The 15478-nt window shown below is 40.1% G+C and overlaps 1 protein-coding gene across 17 annotated transcripts in view; it reads left to right on the forward strand.

Annotated features, from left to right (window-relative positions):
• LOC105034992 (uncharacterized) overlaps positions 1-15478 on the forward strand; it is a 52029-nt gene that overhangs the window by 8328 nt on the left and 28223 nt on the right. For all 17 annotated transcript variants that reach the window (XR_012136281.1, XR_012136282.1, XR_012136284.1 and 14 more), the window contains exon 6: positions 3007-3073. Coding sequence is in view for 13 of the 17 variants with exons in the window: in XM_010910367.4 (XP_010908669.1) it covers positions 3007-3073 (67 nt within the window). In the remaining 4 variants the exon portion in view is untranslated. The remainder of the gene's footprint in view (positions 1-3006; positions 3074-15478) is intronic.

Raw genomic sequence — 15478 nt, forward strand, 5'->3', positions numbered from 1 at the left:
TCATTAAGAAATCAGGCCTTTCAAGAGGTGAACTTATAAAATTGTTCTCATAAGATATGAAATTGCAATTGTATATTATTGGATCTTCATTGAGAAGCTCTAATTGTAATTTGCTCAATCTTTGGAAGTTAGTCATTTAGCCAAACAAATCACCGTGGGGTTTGAAAGAGCGGTTCATTTAGGTTCTTGGTTTTATTGAGTTGCAGATTACTAGTACAAGTTTAAATCATGTCTACTATTATATAGTTCAGCTTTAACATATGCTTGTGACATTTTGGTTTAAAGAGAAAATTGCAAGATTTAATATGCTTCTTTGAGAAGTTTTGCATGGTTGAGGTCTGATATAGAGATGATCAAATGTTTGCCTCTTCATTTTGAAAAAAGCACTGGTAAGAAGCCTTCAACCTGTGGTGCAGTATGTGTATATACTTTTGACTTGAAACTGGTTTAGCTAGATCAAGGAGTTCAGGGTTAACTTGGGATAAGGCCCCCTGATCCCACCTATTCCAACTTAAACCCTCCAAAAATGCTAGATAAGCCCCCTTTTTTTTCTGAAGGCAAAGCATGTATTCTTGAAAGTAAGTGGAATGACTTTTTCCACTTAATCTGGAATAAACTACACCATCTAGGGTGAAATAGTTTATTCTGGAGTCAAATGGGTTAGGAGTAAGTCAAACCATTTGCTTTGCATAGTTTATTTTGGAGTTAAATGGGCTAGGAGTAAGTTAACCTATTTGGTACAGGGTAATGTGCTCCATAACCAAAGGCAACCTAAGGGGTTAAAAACTAATGAGTGGGAATGGGGCAAAGGATTTGAATCATCATTGGTGGAACCATCCCGAACCATCTGGTTTGGGGTGTATCGAGTTGTATCAACAACGGACCAAGACAATTCTGGCCTTCAAATCAAGAACTTGGCCAAGGTGGGGGAGAGAGAGAAGAAAAGAGAGGAAGAGAGGGGAGGAAGGGAGGGAGAGAGAGGGATGGTGGCGGACGGCCCGCAGAGGGCCGAGGAGGGGTGCGGAGGGGCTTCGCCCTTTGGTTCCCTTGTTTCGGCTGGGTGTCTTGACTTTATTTAAACACTTCGAAATAAAAAAAGGGGTGCCCCTCTAGGGCCCTTGTTTTGAACGAAATAGGAGAATTGGAAGGTTGAGCCTCTCATCCTCCCTTTCGCACCCCTCCTTGGCCCTCCACTGGCGGTCCACCACCCTCCCTCTTCCTCTCCCACCCCCCTCCTCTTTCTTTCTTTTCCTTTCTCCCATTCTCCTTATGCCATGCCTTCTCTATCATGTTAGGCTGTGCTCCACCGGCCTTCTCCCTCTCTCTCCCTTCCTCCCTATCCCTCCTTGGCTATCTCTTTCTTTTCCTCTCTCCCATTCTCCCTCTCCCCTGCCCTCTTTCCTTGGTTGGTAAAGTCCCTACATGGAATGGCATGGGGGCGTACAGAAGCATGCTGCCAGGCAACCGGTACGGGCACTAGTACCAGCACAATGATTCTTGATTTGAACAGTCATGTAGGCATCATTCATGCCTTTATACTGCTCTGCAATAAAATTTTGTTTATTTTCTGGTCTATCTAAGATAGAAGAAGAATCCAATCGATCATTGATGTCTATATATCATGCTTCCTTTCGTAGGAGTAAAAAGGGGAAAAAGTTCTATAATGTTGCTATTGCATATTTTTATATTTATAGCCTGCAATTTAACAATGCCAAAGATTTTGATATGATCAAGTGAAAAAAAATTATATATTTTTCTTAAAATTATATTTCAGTCTCATACCATTTCTTTCATAAGAGGGCAGGCTTTGGTGCAAAGGTAATGTAACTCCATTGTAACTCAGGTGTCATATGTTTCAAACACGAAAACAGCCTATTCGCATATGAGGTAAGGCTGTGCATATCTAACCTCCCCTGACCTTGCATTGGTGGGAACCTCATGCACTGTGGCACTTTTTTTAGCATTGACATCAGAGACTTTTAATGTGAATAATAATTGTTTCTGATGCTTAAATTTACCAAAGTCGCACAGGCAAGATCAAATTTGAAATGACCTTTGCCTATACTATCTCAATAAATACAAATGAAAAAACAGCAACTGTTTGCTCATGTGGAGGTAGAAATACTCTGCTATTGTTACTTATTGGTTAATATCCAATTCAAAATGGCAAAGACACAATACTTTTTTCAAATTTAAGAACTCATTGGCTCAACAAAACCCTATCAGATGAACACGTCAAGTATGCTTATTCTGTTCATCTTATATGCTCATTGAGTGTCAAAAATTGCATTAACATAAGATGCATTAATATTGCTTCCTTCTTAGGTTCATATCTTTTATTTATTTATTTATTTTTTACAAGAACATCCATGGATTCTAATGATTCCTTTTGACCTGTGCCTGTGCTGAATCTTTGTTGGAAATGGTCATAGTGTTGGTTTATCCTTTTTGTGGTGCAACACCAAAGCTTTTCCTCTGTATCTATTTCTAAATTTTTCTAGTTATGACACACCTCCACTTCATTTTTACCATGCCTCAATACAGTTAAGGTCAGACTTTGGAACCATTTGTGTCAATTGACATTTTGACAAGCAAGATGCTTATTATGATTATAAGCCTGTCTGCTGAATAAAGAGTATAGAATGCCTACAGATATCATGCTAGTGCAATTTTATTTTGCCAAGGCAATTTTATGGGTACTGGAAATGTGAATCAGTTAAATTAGCTGCTGACTGTAGCCCAGGAACTTCAGTGTGGTAAGGATGGTATCAAATGATTGGAACATGTTGTACCATCTCCATTGGATTATTGCTTTGGTGTTACAAACTATATCCCTAACTTTGTGATTATCTTATTGGTGTATTTGGATAGCAATCTAATAAATGTTGCTATAACTTAGTAATTTGGCATTATTGAACTTGATGCTTATTCAGCTTTAATAAAACAGTCATTTATTAGTTGATTGAACTACAACTCTGTTAAGTGTAAGATGACTTATTGTGGCAGATTGTTGAAGGTACTCTTAAGCCTGCAGATTCATACCCTCCCTTGGACCTACTTCCCGGACATGAAGGTAAACTCTACCAACATACCTTTGATTGGTACAAAAATTTATTTGAGTAATGCTTATGTGCACACAAGCATTCCACTTGCCATGCAGCAAGAAGAGATTGGTGCAATTTATGGTGATTGTTTCTAAACAAGGGCAGTTGGTTAATTATGGAGTTGCCAAGTCAGCAGTGATGGTCCCATGAACATTTCTTGTTCTCATAACAGGCACCTTGAAGAATTTTCCAATATCTATTTCTTTTAGAAATTTCAGTATCTGTCTTACATCAGCTTTCTTACTTATTGGGATGATCAGTAGGATGATATGATGCTTTATGTAATGTAGTCTGGTTTTAGAAATTGTAGTCATAGGGTTGTTGAAAGTGCATGACTTTGTTAAAGGAATAAAAGGGTATAGAAGAAATTAAATTATGTATTTTCTAAGTTTCTTCAGTTTCGATTGGATGCAGAAGAGGATATGGGTGCCCCAGCAAGAAAATAATTTCTTTGAAAATGATTATTTGATAATTTAGTTCACTAAATTATTAATGAAGTTTATTCATGTGTACTGTGAAAAATGTAATGAATGGAACTAAGCTTAATCTTCGAAGTTGTTAATAGCAATATTAGGTTTTTGATTACGACTGTTAAGGAGGATTTCCATGTGAGAATGTGATGCAGTCTAGGCAGGGGACTGGGCATATGGAATTAAAAGGGATGTTTTGTGGGTCGTGTGATTCTTAATTTTAGACCACATATGATGTCTTCTGAGTTTTGTGGGTCATGTGGTTCTTAATTTTAGACCACATATGATGTCTTCTGAGTTAAGGGAGAAGTAGCTGATGTTACTTTCTACTATTATTCTCCTTTTATTCGTGGTGGGAATGGGGGCCTTGGTAGAGTCCAATCAGCAAGCGATGTAGTTGTCTGCTTAAATCTGTCTCCTTTAAGGGCTCAAAATGTAAGAATGGGAGAAAACGAGTGAGGAAACTTTAGGGGAAAAGGGAGGAAGAAAATAAAAAGAAAGGAGACAAGAAAAGAAAGAAGGAAAGAATGGAAAGGTAGGGAAGAAGGAAGAAAAGGAATTAGGAACAACCAGTCACACAGTCCATCTATCTGTTTCTTTCTTATCCTATTATAGGTTATTTTTCAAATTTCCTTTATTTCCAGAGTGGGATTTATGATTAGTCCACTTATCTGAAAGATTAATTTTTGGTTTCTTTATGATATGGAGAAGAGAAATATATGGGAAGTAGGACTGAAGAGAAAAAGAGCAAATAACCCGCTCTCTCTCTCTCTCATCTATTTGGGATTTACATGAAGAGAAGAAGAAAAAAAGGAAAAAGACTATTTGGGCAAAAAAGGAAATTCAGAAACATGCATTTGTGGTACGTCATCTTGAAGTCTTCGCATTTTTTTGGAGAGATATAAAAGTTGCTTGCAGTGAAACCTTTTATATCCATCTCTTTTCTCGTCTCTAATGATTTTGTTATCCAAACAAGAGATTTCAGCTCTTTACTTTCTCTTCTTTTTGAATTCCTCAATCCAAAGATAGGGTTAAAAGAGGAATAAGGCTGGGTGAACATAGTATTACAATGAATTGTATAAAATTTCTAGATTTCCTAGTTTTTCTTTATTTTAATTTATTCTTCTGTGACTTTCATCTGGTTATTGACTGTTTGAGATTTAGAGGCTTCTCTGGAGCACCACACATGTAGATTTTCTTCATGTCATGCTGAAATTTCAGATGAATTTGTTCTCAAATTCAAATCTCAAATGTTATAGATCAGTCATTGATGGACTATTCTATACCAGAGCAGCAGCAAAATTTTGGATCAGGGTGTATGGGTCCTAAGTAGAAGATTTCAGAGTTGTGTTATCTTAGTTTGATCAATGGGATTTCAGAGCTGTGTTATCTTAGTTTGATCAATGGGCCTTGCTTTCATGGTTGGTTGGATGAGTAATTGGGCTCTTCAGTTAAATTTTAAGGATGGAGAGGACTTGGATCCCTGGAAATTAGTGTGCTGTATAATCAACAAAAAGTATCTATCCTTGTCTCAGCTTTGGGATATTTGTTAAGGATTCTTTTTTGCTAGCTATGTTTCTTTGTTGATTGTGCCAGGTACTAAACAATATTAGCCTAAAATGTCTAGAAACTCCGAAAAAAATGTTGCCTTTTTTTTTTTTTTTTTAATTCAGGAAATTATATGGCTTGAATATTAGTTCTTGATATCTTTTTTGAGGTGGTGTTTGGCAATTTTATGATGTTGGATATTTGTGGTGTATATCCACATGAACATCCAGAACTTTTTATTCAGTTGGGTTGCACTTGCATTTGTTTTCCTTTCTTAATAGCTACATCATGGATGGTAACCCATGTTTTAAAACACTAAATTCGCCCCTCCCTAATTGAAGGTGACATGTGATTTAGGTTGCCCAAGATGATATTAAGGCATAATTTGTGACATGGATAAGTGGCTGAGAAACTTCTCAACCTATCCCATTCCTCCAATTATAAGCAAACGAATTCCTTAAGAACATGATGTTAAATGGTAGTGATAAGCCTAATTATCATTCACAAAATAATTATTGAATTTTGAATCATGCGCAGATTTGCTTGATTTCTAGAAGTAATCAAAATTTTTATTTTCTAGATTGAAAAAGATTCACCTCCCTCCCTAATGGAAGGTGACATGTGATTTAGGTTGCCCAAGATGATATTAAAGCATAATTTGACATGGATAAGTGGCTGGGAAACTTCTCAACCTATCCCATTCTTCCAACTATAAGCAAAGAAATTCCTTAAGTACATGACGTTTAATGGTAGTGATAAGCCTAATTATCATTCAAAAAATAATTATTGAATTTTGAATCATGCGAAGATTTGCTTGATTTCTAGAAGTAATCAAATTTTTCATTTTCTAGATTTAAAAAGATTCACCTCCCTCCCTAATCGAAGGTGACATGTGATTCAGGTTGCCCAAGATGATATTAAGGCATAATTTGACATGGATAAGTGGCTGAGAAACTTCTCAACCTATCCCATTCCTCGAACTATAAGCAAACAAATTCCTTAAGAACATGATGTTTAATGGTAGTGATAAGCCTAATTATCATTCAAAAAATAATTATTGAATTTTGAATCATGCAAGATTTGCTTGACTTCTATAAGTAATCAAAATTCTCATTTTCTAGATTTAATTAGATTCACCTTCCTCCCTAATCGAAGGTGACATGTGATTCAGGTTGCCCAAGATGACGTGAAGGCATAATTTGACATGGATAAGTGGCTGAGAAACTTCTCAACCTATCAAGCAAACAAAATCCTTAAGGACAGGATGTTCAATGGTAGTGATAAGCCTAAATATCATTCAAAAAATAATTATTGAATTTTGAATCATGCGAAGATGTGCTTGACTTCTAGAAGTAATCAAAATTCTCATTTTCTAGATTTAATAAGATTCACTTCTCTTAAAATCAAAATTTAATTCAGGAAAGGTTTTTCTTAATCAAGTGCTTAATAGGAAAGGGAAAAATAGAAGGAAACGGAACCAATAAAATAGAAGGCCATGGAAAGAGTTGCAAGTCTGAAGAAATTTAGGCAAACATGCTGGACACTGGCTTACTCTTTATGAAAATGTAGGACTTGACCTTGCTTTTATGAAACTACAGCAATCGTAATAGATTGCATCTACATGGCAGATCTATAAATATACTGTAAGAAACCATAACAATTATCCTTAGCCACCTATGTCAACTTAGCAAATGATGTTTTGTACAAGACCTGAAATTAAAGTCTTTCTATGAGATAATGTGAACAATATCATGCTTCCTGGATCATAATGGATTTGGATAAATTAAAAATGTCAAATGGATGATAACCATAAGATGCTTATTTTTCCCATACTCACAAGACTATCGACCAAGGTATGTTGAATTGGTACAATGACCCATACTAGTTAGCTACTGCTTAGTACGATACCAAACCAGTACCGTACTGACATAGTATAGTCTGGTGTGCCGATTCCAAACCAACATGCTATTTTTTTTGTCTTTCCATTTTTTTAAGCATTTAATGAAAAATAATGAAGATTAAGTCTAATTTTAAGTCTAATTTGATAATGTTTTTATTAGGATCAAAACTCTAATTTGATTTTTTTTGCTGGGGTTAAATCCTAATTTGATGTTTTCAGTGATCGTAGCTTTGCACTTTAGGAGAAGCAATATGAAATATCCTAAAATCAATTAATAAAATACAAAATATCCACTGATACAATCAATTGGATGTATTTAGAGTACAACATACATGTCGACATCTAAAATCTTGTCAAGTGGCATTTTTTCTTGCAAATGTTGGAGTCGTCTTCTTATGCAAGGGGCTTAACCTAATGCTTTAACCACATATGCCCGCTTGCTTCAATAAGCTTGTGAGGCCATCGTAAGGTACATAATCCAGATAGTTCGTGTGTATGTGCTGTGGGTGACTGTATCACTTCGGGCGGAGTTATCTACTTGATACTATAGTTGTGGAGCGATCCATTGGAATATGCTAGCAAAAAATTCCGACCCGTAAGGTACTTTAGGCTACGTAGGATGGTAGTCATTAAAGGATGATGTGTCTGAAGCATCATATTTATAAGGAAAGTAGCTGGCACCATATCCACAAGATTCCATATAGGATTCTAAGCCTGATACGTCGATGGATCCTACTCCCATATGCTATGTCATCTGCAATAGTCTCGTATCCACCATGACCTCGAGGACCTCATCTTCTATATGCAATCATTTTCTTGCAGTCTCTTGGTTGTGCACTGTTTTTCCTATCTTGCATAGCATGAGTGAATTGAGACTCTCCGAGGAATTGAATCTCACCTTGGGGTTGTGAGCCATACATAATAGTCCGACCTCCTCCCTGGGCCTCGAGATGCATAATCACTACTACTCTCATAAGACCGTGAGTGCGAGGGCTCTTTGGTATTTGAATCTAACTTGATACCCTCCTGATTGGCTTAACCAGGTAGCGTGGTAGTCTTGTCTGAGCATGTGTTGATCAAATTATTGGAAGTATTAGACATGGAATCATTTGACGATTTGATCCCCATTGACCCCTCTTCCTAATCTATAGATGCGAGCATGCAATGTTACATTCTGTCCATTGCTTCGCATCCACCCTAGTCTTGTTGGCTACAATACTAGTTGGTTGTGAAGGCGATCCTGGCTCGTTGAGCTCGGGCAATTCTCTCTTGGTAGGCCTTTCTTTCGCTGCTTTGAAATTAGTGAAGTATTTATTCATCAACCCCCAGATCTCTTGGGGGCATTTTTGGTATATTGATATATCGAGGTAATTGCTAGCAAAATGTTGCTTCAGCTTGGTAAACCAATCCCCTCTAAACTTGGTGTCACACCACTTGCATCTTAGTGGTGCCAACCTAAGAGCATGGCACCATGATCGCAGTTGATGTCATGCTCCAGCTCTTCTCTTGGATGGATCTATTCTTGCAAGTGAATTGAACACGTGTCAAACATTTTTACGTGAACTAGTATTTAGGTAATTAACTATATGTGGTACCAAGTTCTTATAATTTTTCACTTAATTAACTAATTTTAATTATTTATTAATTAATTCAGTATTTGAACAAAAACATATCTATATTATTTTTTAATTTAGAAAAATGCAGAACCACAGTAGCGTCGTTGCATTTATTATTATCTTATCTTGTTGCTATTTTATTTTTTTGAAAAATAATGAAATTTTAATATGCTGCAAAAAAATATGTTCTGTACTTTGAAAGGTACTTCTGATTTCTACCTATACATAGTACTAATTTGTCATAATTTTTTGTATTATTTTTATTTTTTTATCAATTATTATTTTAAGAAATAGTTATTATATACAAACAATTCAGAAAATTATTTTCAGCTTAGATTCGCATAGCATCCCACCTTGAATGCTGCATATATTTTTTTAGTCTGTGGGAATGCATAGAGCCACTTATTTTTCAATTTTATTCAAATTTGAAACTGTCGCTATTCACATGTTCATGCCCAAAATTGAATAAAATATTATGAATTTTTCATGAATAGTGGCATTTATGTACCTAAATATATTTTTATTTTTTACAGTAATATTTTGAATTTTATTTTTAATTTTAAAATCAAAAATATATTTAAAATTTAAAAATTGCAGATTAAATGAAAATTTAAGTTCTTGGTGTCATCGTGTAGATCTTTTTTGGATTTACAACATACGATGCAATGATACTAAAATATGAAAATTTGACATGATTTTCCTCTATTTATTCAAATTATGGTCAATTTTCAGCCTAAAAATAAAAAAATTATAGAAATGATGAGAGGAGAGTGGCATTACCTGATTTCAACAAAAATCCTTGCTGAAATTGATGAAATCGATGAGATGTGGTGAATTTTGAACTTATTTTTAATTAAGGTGCAGCACAGAAATTTTGGGAGTCTTGGCCTTTCCATAGGTCACATGAGGGTTAAGAGTTGAGCCTCATGTGGAAAAAAAATTCCCTAGCACTATGCGATAGGTGTGAACCTACATGACAAGCGTGGATGCGCGTGGCATGGGTGTGGACGAAAAGGCTCGATCCGAATTCGGTCTGCACGGATACTGCTCCGAACCATCTGGTTTGAACCAATGCGCTTGGTTTACTATTTTAGAAGGCCGAACTATGCCGATTTGGAGATGGTCTGGTATGGTATGCCTTGTACTGCTTGGTTCGAGATGGTACCGCATACCTTGCTTTTGACCTTTTGAGAGATCTAAATCTCAAGTAACTAATTTTCTTCCCAAATTGCATTTCAAGAAAAATTTAGTATGACTTCATCCAATATTTCTAATAATAGTTAATGTGTGATAATAATAATATGCCTGGAGAAGAACAATCTTATTGGGTTATTTTCTTAACAAATACATTGTAAAATACATAATGACAGAATCAATCATAGTTCACTGTATCATCCTGTACGGGGCGGTATGGAGCATACTGTATTGGTATGCCAAATCATCCCATACCGACATGGACGTATTGTACTGTATTACATACTGACACTATAGTGAAATTTCACCAGTACGAGGTCCGATAGCGAGATGGTGAAGCTTGGAATCAGCAATTGAATAGAATGGGCATTAAATAAGCATGGTGACACGGTGGTATCAGTCTATTAGATTTAACCAGGTCACTACCGACATGGCAGTCTCCGTTGGCGCATGTGTGTTGCCCCCAAGCCTTGAGAGGCCATAAGAGGAGCCATGGGCTTTGGTTCCAAGATTTTAGGACCGATTTGGGTCTTAGGATGAAGGCTGTCAGCCTTCAGGGTCTTGAGGTTTAGGGGTTTTAGGCCTTAAGAGGCTAACTTGTATTGGGCTGGGTTTGGGTCCAAGGGTGAGATTGCGTCAAGTCATGGGTGTACATGGACTTGAGTGAGCGCAATCTTATGTGGATTAGCCATGGGAGTTTTTGAGCTAGCATTTATTAGGATTTATGTGAAAATCCTAGGGTATATAAACCCATATATTGTAACAGTTTGTTAAGTGATTAATATACGGCTTTTCTCCTTAACTTCTCCCTCTCTCTGGTTTGCACGCCACCCTAGGTAGCAAGAGGAAACCCTAGAAGGGGGTGCCTGACCTAGGGTTTGGAAGAGGGAGGCACCCTATCATGTGGGCGTCCCTTCTTGTGTGGCCGCTTAAGACTCTATGCCTAGGGAGTCTCTGAGTCTCCACGCCCAAGAAGCCATCTGATCTGATCAGGGATCAGAGGAGGACATGGAAGGAGGCTTCGGAGGTGGGCATGAGTGGAGGAAGTGCACGAGGTGACGAGCATGGGCAAAGGCTATGCAGGTTGCTATCAGGGTATGCGCTGGTAGTCTCTGTTGGATAAGAGATTTTCTCCCCATCTGGATCAGATTTTATGCTCTAGTTAAAACAGTAAGGAGGGCTCTATCAGATGTGCTTAATGTCTTGATAGGTCATCCAAAGGAGATCAGGAAGGTGGGAGATGAGGCACACAAGTTGGAAGCGCGCAGGCTGAAATTTTTGTCATGGAGTCCATGTCGTACAGGGACTCTCCTCATCCAAGGAATCTGATATAGATTTATCTAGATCTGCTAGTCCTAAGGATTCACGTCCCTAGTCATGGTTTCAAGGATTTTGGGAGTGGAAGATCAGATCTGGAGGTACGTCCCAGGTCTCGAGAAGCCGGGGAAATGCGAACTAGGTCGCTGCTGCAGGATTTTTGATGCGCAGCGATTAGGGCATGATGTTTGTTGCCCTTAGAGAGTCTGGATCGCCATAGACTCTTGTAGAGGGCTCTGTCATGGGTCTCTTCAGGTCCATGCAGGTGCACAGCGATCTTAACAAGTGATATCAGAGCCTGGTGAAGCATGGAAGCGAGGGAGAAGTCACACAGGATAAAATCAGAAATCTGCTGCAGAAGATCCTGAGCGTCTCGTATTCGTGGAGCTGTTTCTTAACGCCCAAGTTTCAGATATTTTAGGCATTAAAATAGTAAGTTCTCGGGTTAACCATGTATCTACTGTTTTAATTACGGATCGATCTAATCCTGGGAGGATTAGGAGGAGGTGGCATCAACAGGAGGTTGTTTGCTGAAATCTGCACACCTATTCCATGGTATGCGTCGGATCTATCTTTATTTTTGTTGTGGTTTGGCCAATTGGGAGCAGCGGGTTGAAGATGGAAGTTGAGAGAATTGACAGGAAGGGAAGTTTTCTGGGTTGGAAGGTTTGGGTGGTAGGTTTTCTAGTCTAAGTTCGGTTGGACCCGATTTTAGAGGAAGAAAGATTGGAGGATATGACGGTTAGGCGATAGGATTCTTTAGGGAAGATGGACAGCAAGGGGCTGTTTGATGGATGAGGAGTGATTGGCAGGTTTGGCGGGTGCTGGAGGAGAGGTTCTCCAAGGGATAATTAGTCGAGGTGGAGCTGAAGAAGCAACTATACAGCCTTCGGATGTAGGAAGGCGGAGAAGTAGTCGGAGTGCATTCAGTGGTTCGATTAGAGCGTGGATTTGTAAAGTCTTGAGGTAATGGAAATGGTTGATCCATAGAGTGTCGCAGCTGGTTCAAAAAAAGATCCTTTAGTGGTTTCATAGGGGTCCACAGAGTGTGGAAGGTCCGAAACGGCAGCTGTGATGGTGGAGGTTCAGTAAGTTAGTGCTGGGCAGCTGATCTCGGATCAGATTTTATTTTCTACAAGGGCACCAGGAGTTGCGATTCAGGTGGAACACTGGCCAGAGGTGCCTTCACATGTGGAGGATGGTTTGGCACAGAGCCAAGGGGTGCAGGGATAGATGTCTGATTCCAGCACCAGCGATGGTGACGCATTGCATGGATTTATGCGGCATTGTGGGCACCGTGGATCGAGGCTCTGGGGAGACCGTATCAGATGGGTTTGTTTGCAGCAATAGAGGATCTGGATATCTATGAGGAGGCTGTGGTGAGCCTCGGGTTGAGATAGGTGGGTTTAAGCCCAGGACAAGATTTGAGCCGTATTTCCTTCAGGTGATGCTGAAGCGACGGTTGGTGCAGCGGTAGAAGAGGATAAAGTGCTAGGGTGGAATTTTCTAGATTCAGTCGTTGGATTTGAAGAGTTGGATGAGCTCTTGAATTTCAGAGGTGCCTGCAGGATGCGGTGTATCCTAGACGACTTCGGAGGGATCCGCAGAATACGGAGGATTCGAAGGAGCAGCGACGGTGATCGAGGTGCAGCGGCAGACCCAGCAGGGCAGCATTGGGTGGTGGCCTCGGGCGACTCAGGTACAGAGGCGACTTCTGTGGCATCAAATGGACTTCGGATTCAGGTGGAGCACCGGATAGAGGTGGTTTCATAGGTGGAGAGGGTTTCAGTAGCAGCGAGTGCCAATTTAGGAATGCTGCGGTTTTTCTAGAAAAGTCCAGGACGAGTGATGCAGCTGTCAAGCAGGAGGGAGCCTATAAATTCTAAGGTGGTGTCAAAAAACAAACAAGGGTCTTCAGCTGTGGAGGTGGTTATCCCAAAGGTCTCCAAGGGTGCACAGAAGCTGAAGAAGATTGGCATCGATGATGGAGGTTTGCACAGGGAGTTGTCAGGATGTGCAGCGACAGTAGGATCATGCAGATGGATCGTGCGGAGGTTTGCCAAGACTTGAGGGCACCATGGTGGAGATTATTGGCGCATGTATGATTTTTTCAAGTCTTGGGAGGCCATGAGAGGAGCCATGGGCTTGATTCCAGGATGCTAGGACCAATTTGGGTCCTTGGGTGAAGGTTGTCAGCCTTCAGGGTCTTGAGATTTAGGGGTTTTGGACCTTAAGGGGCTAACTTGTATTCGGTCGAGTTTGGATCCAAGGGTAAGATTAGGTCAAGTCATGGGTGTGCATGGGTTTGGATGAGTTCAATCTCATGTGGGTTAGTCATGGGAGTTTTTAAGCTAGGGTTTATTAGGGTTCATGTGGAAATCCTAGGGTAAACCCATATGTTGTAATAGTTTGTTAAGTGATCAATATACGGAGTTTCTCCTTAACTTCTCCCTTTCTCTTTGATCTGCATGCCACCCTAGGCAGTAAGGGGTGCCCCCCTTAAGCCCTAGCTGTCCTAGGGTTTGGAAGAGGGAGGCGCCCCATCATGTGGGCGCCCCTCTTTGTGTGGCCGCCTAAGACTCCATGCCCAGGGAGTCTCCATGCCCAAGAAGCCATCTGATCTGATCAGGGATCATAGGAGGATGTGGAAGGAGGCTTCGGAGGTGGGCATGAGTGGAGGAAGTGCACGAGGTGACGAGCACGGGCAAAGGTTGCACAGGTTGCTGTCACCCTGTCAGGGTGTGCGCTGGTAGTCCCTGTTGGACAAGGAATTTTCTCCCCACTTAGATCGGATTTTATGCTCTGGTTAAAACAGTAAGGAGGGCTTTATCAGATGTCCTAATGTCTTGATAGATCATCCAAAAGAGATTAGAAAGGTGAGAGATGAGGCACACAAGTTGGAAGCGTGCAGGTTGAAATTTCTGTCATGGAGTCTCTGTTGTACAGGGATTCCTCATCTAAGGAATCTGGTCCCGATTCATTCAGATCTGCTAGCCCCAAGGATTCACGTCCCTAGCTCTGGTTCCAAGAGTCTTGGGAGTGGAAAATCAGATCTGAAGGTGTGTCTCAGGTCTTGGGAAGTGGAGGAGACGCGAACTAGGTCGTTGTTGCAGGGTTCTTGATGCGCAGTGATCTAGGACATGGTGTTTGCTACCTTAAGAAAGTCTGGATCACCATGGACTCTTGTAGAGGGCTTCGTCGTGGGTCTTCTTAGGTCCACGCAGGTGCACGGCGGTCTTAACAGTCTCAACACCTCGAAGTGATCAGACCGAGTCAACTCTTGCCAACTAGATGGTCAAGCAGAGCAGAGCAGAAGCAACCAACTTTTGAAGTCGGGTTACCTAATTGGTGCCCATTCCCTCGGATGGTTATAGCATGTTTTACTATAGTTATTGTACGATCTTAGGCCATTATAACATATCTCAAAAGGTTCTAGCTAGATCTTATGTGGTTACAGTAGAATATTTGATGGTTACAGCATGACCCTAGGCTATTGGAACGTAATCACGAAGGATTTTGTATCCCTCAGCTATAAATAGATCTAGAGATCCTTCATGAAAGGTAACTGACTAAAACCCTAGCTGAATGGCACTTTGTCTCGGTAATTCTTCATTCATTCCCACACCAAAACACTTTTCCTGACTAAAGCATTGTAGGCCTAGTCGAAGCTTTCTCTGACCTTTTCATTGTTTTGTACATTGATTGGGGCAGCCCTTGTTAGTGATTGGGAGATTGGCAGCAATAGATTGGTGCCATTTGTGGGAAGCATGTGAGAAGCCATACCGCCAAGGAGGAACCTTCCCAACATGTCTCTAGCTAGATCTCTAGGTTTCTTGAGAGGGGACACCCTGAGAGAATCCCATCTTCCATAGCCGCATTTGTTAACACCACCACCACCATTATCTTCCAAAGTGTTGTTAATCATGGAGCAGCTTAACCAACTCCAGCAACAAGTCTTGTCCGGGCTAATCTATTTAGGAGCCTAGTCTCGGAGGAGAAAGAATAGCTAGTGGAGCAACCTTGAGATCGATTGGATTAGTGATTGGGGCCTAGCTAGAGAAACAATTGGTTTCACCCCCCTTGGTCCTCTGAGAACAGTAGAGAAAACTCCTATTTGGAGAACAAGTTGAGGGAGCCCGAGCTCCAGTTTTGAGTGTGATTCGCTTGCTTGTGGAGAGGGATGATAGTGTTGGGAGTAGGGGAGTGATTTGACCTAGTGGCTCAATGAAATGAAGAGGTGATTGGCCCTGATCATGGAGGAGGTGAAGGAGAGGAGGGTTGGTTCATGGTTGGCCTTCGCCAAGCTAATCATGGTGTAACCTCTTCCAC

The sequence above is a fragment of the Elaeis guineensis genome, chromosome 13 (genome assembly GCF_000442705.2).
Source record: "Elaeis guineensis isolate ETL-2024a chromosome 13, EG11, whole genome shotgun sequence".
Taxonomy (NCBI): domain Eukaryota; kingdom Viridiplantae; phylum Streptophyta; class Magnoliopsida; order Arecales; family Arecaceae; genus Elaeis; species Elaeis guineensis.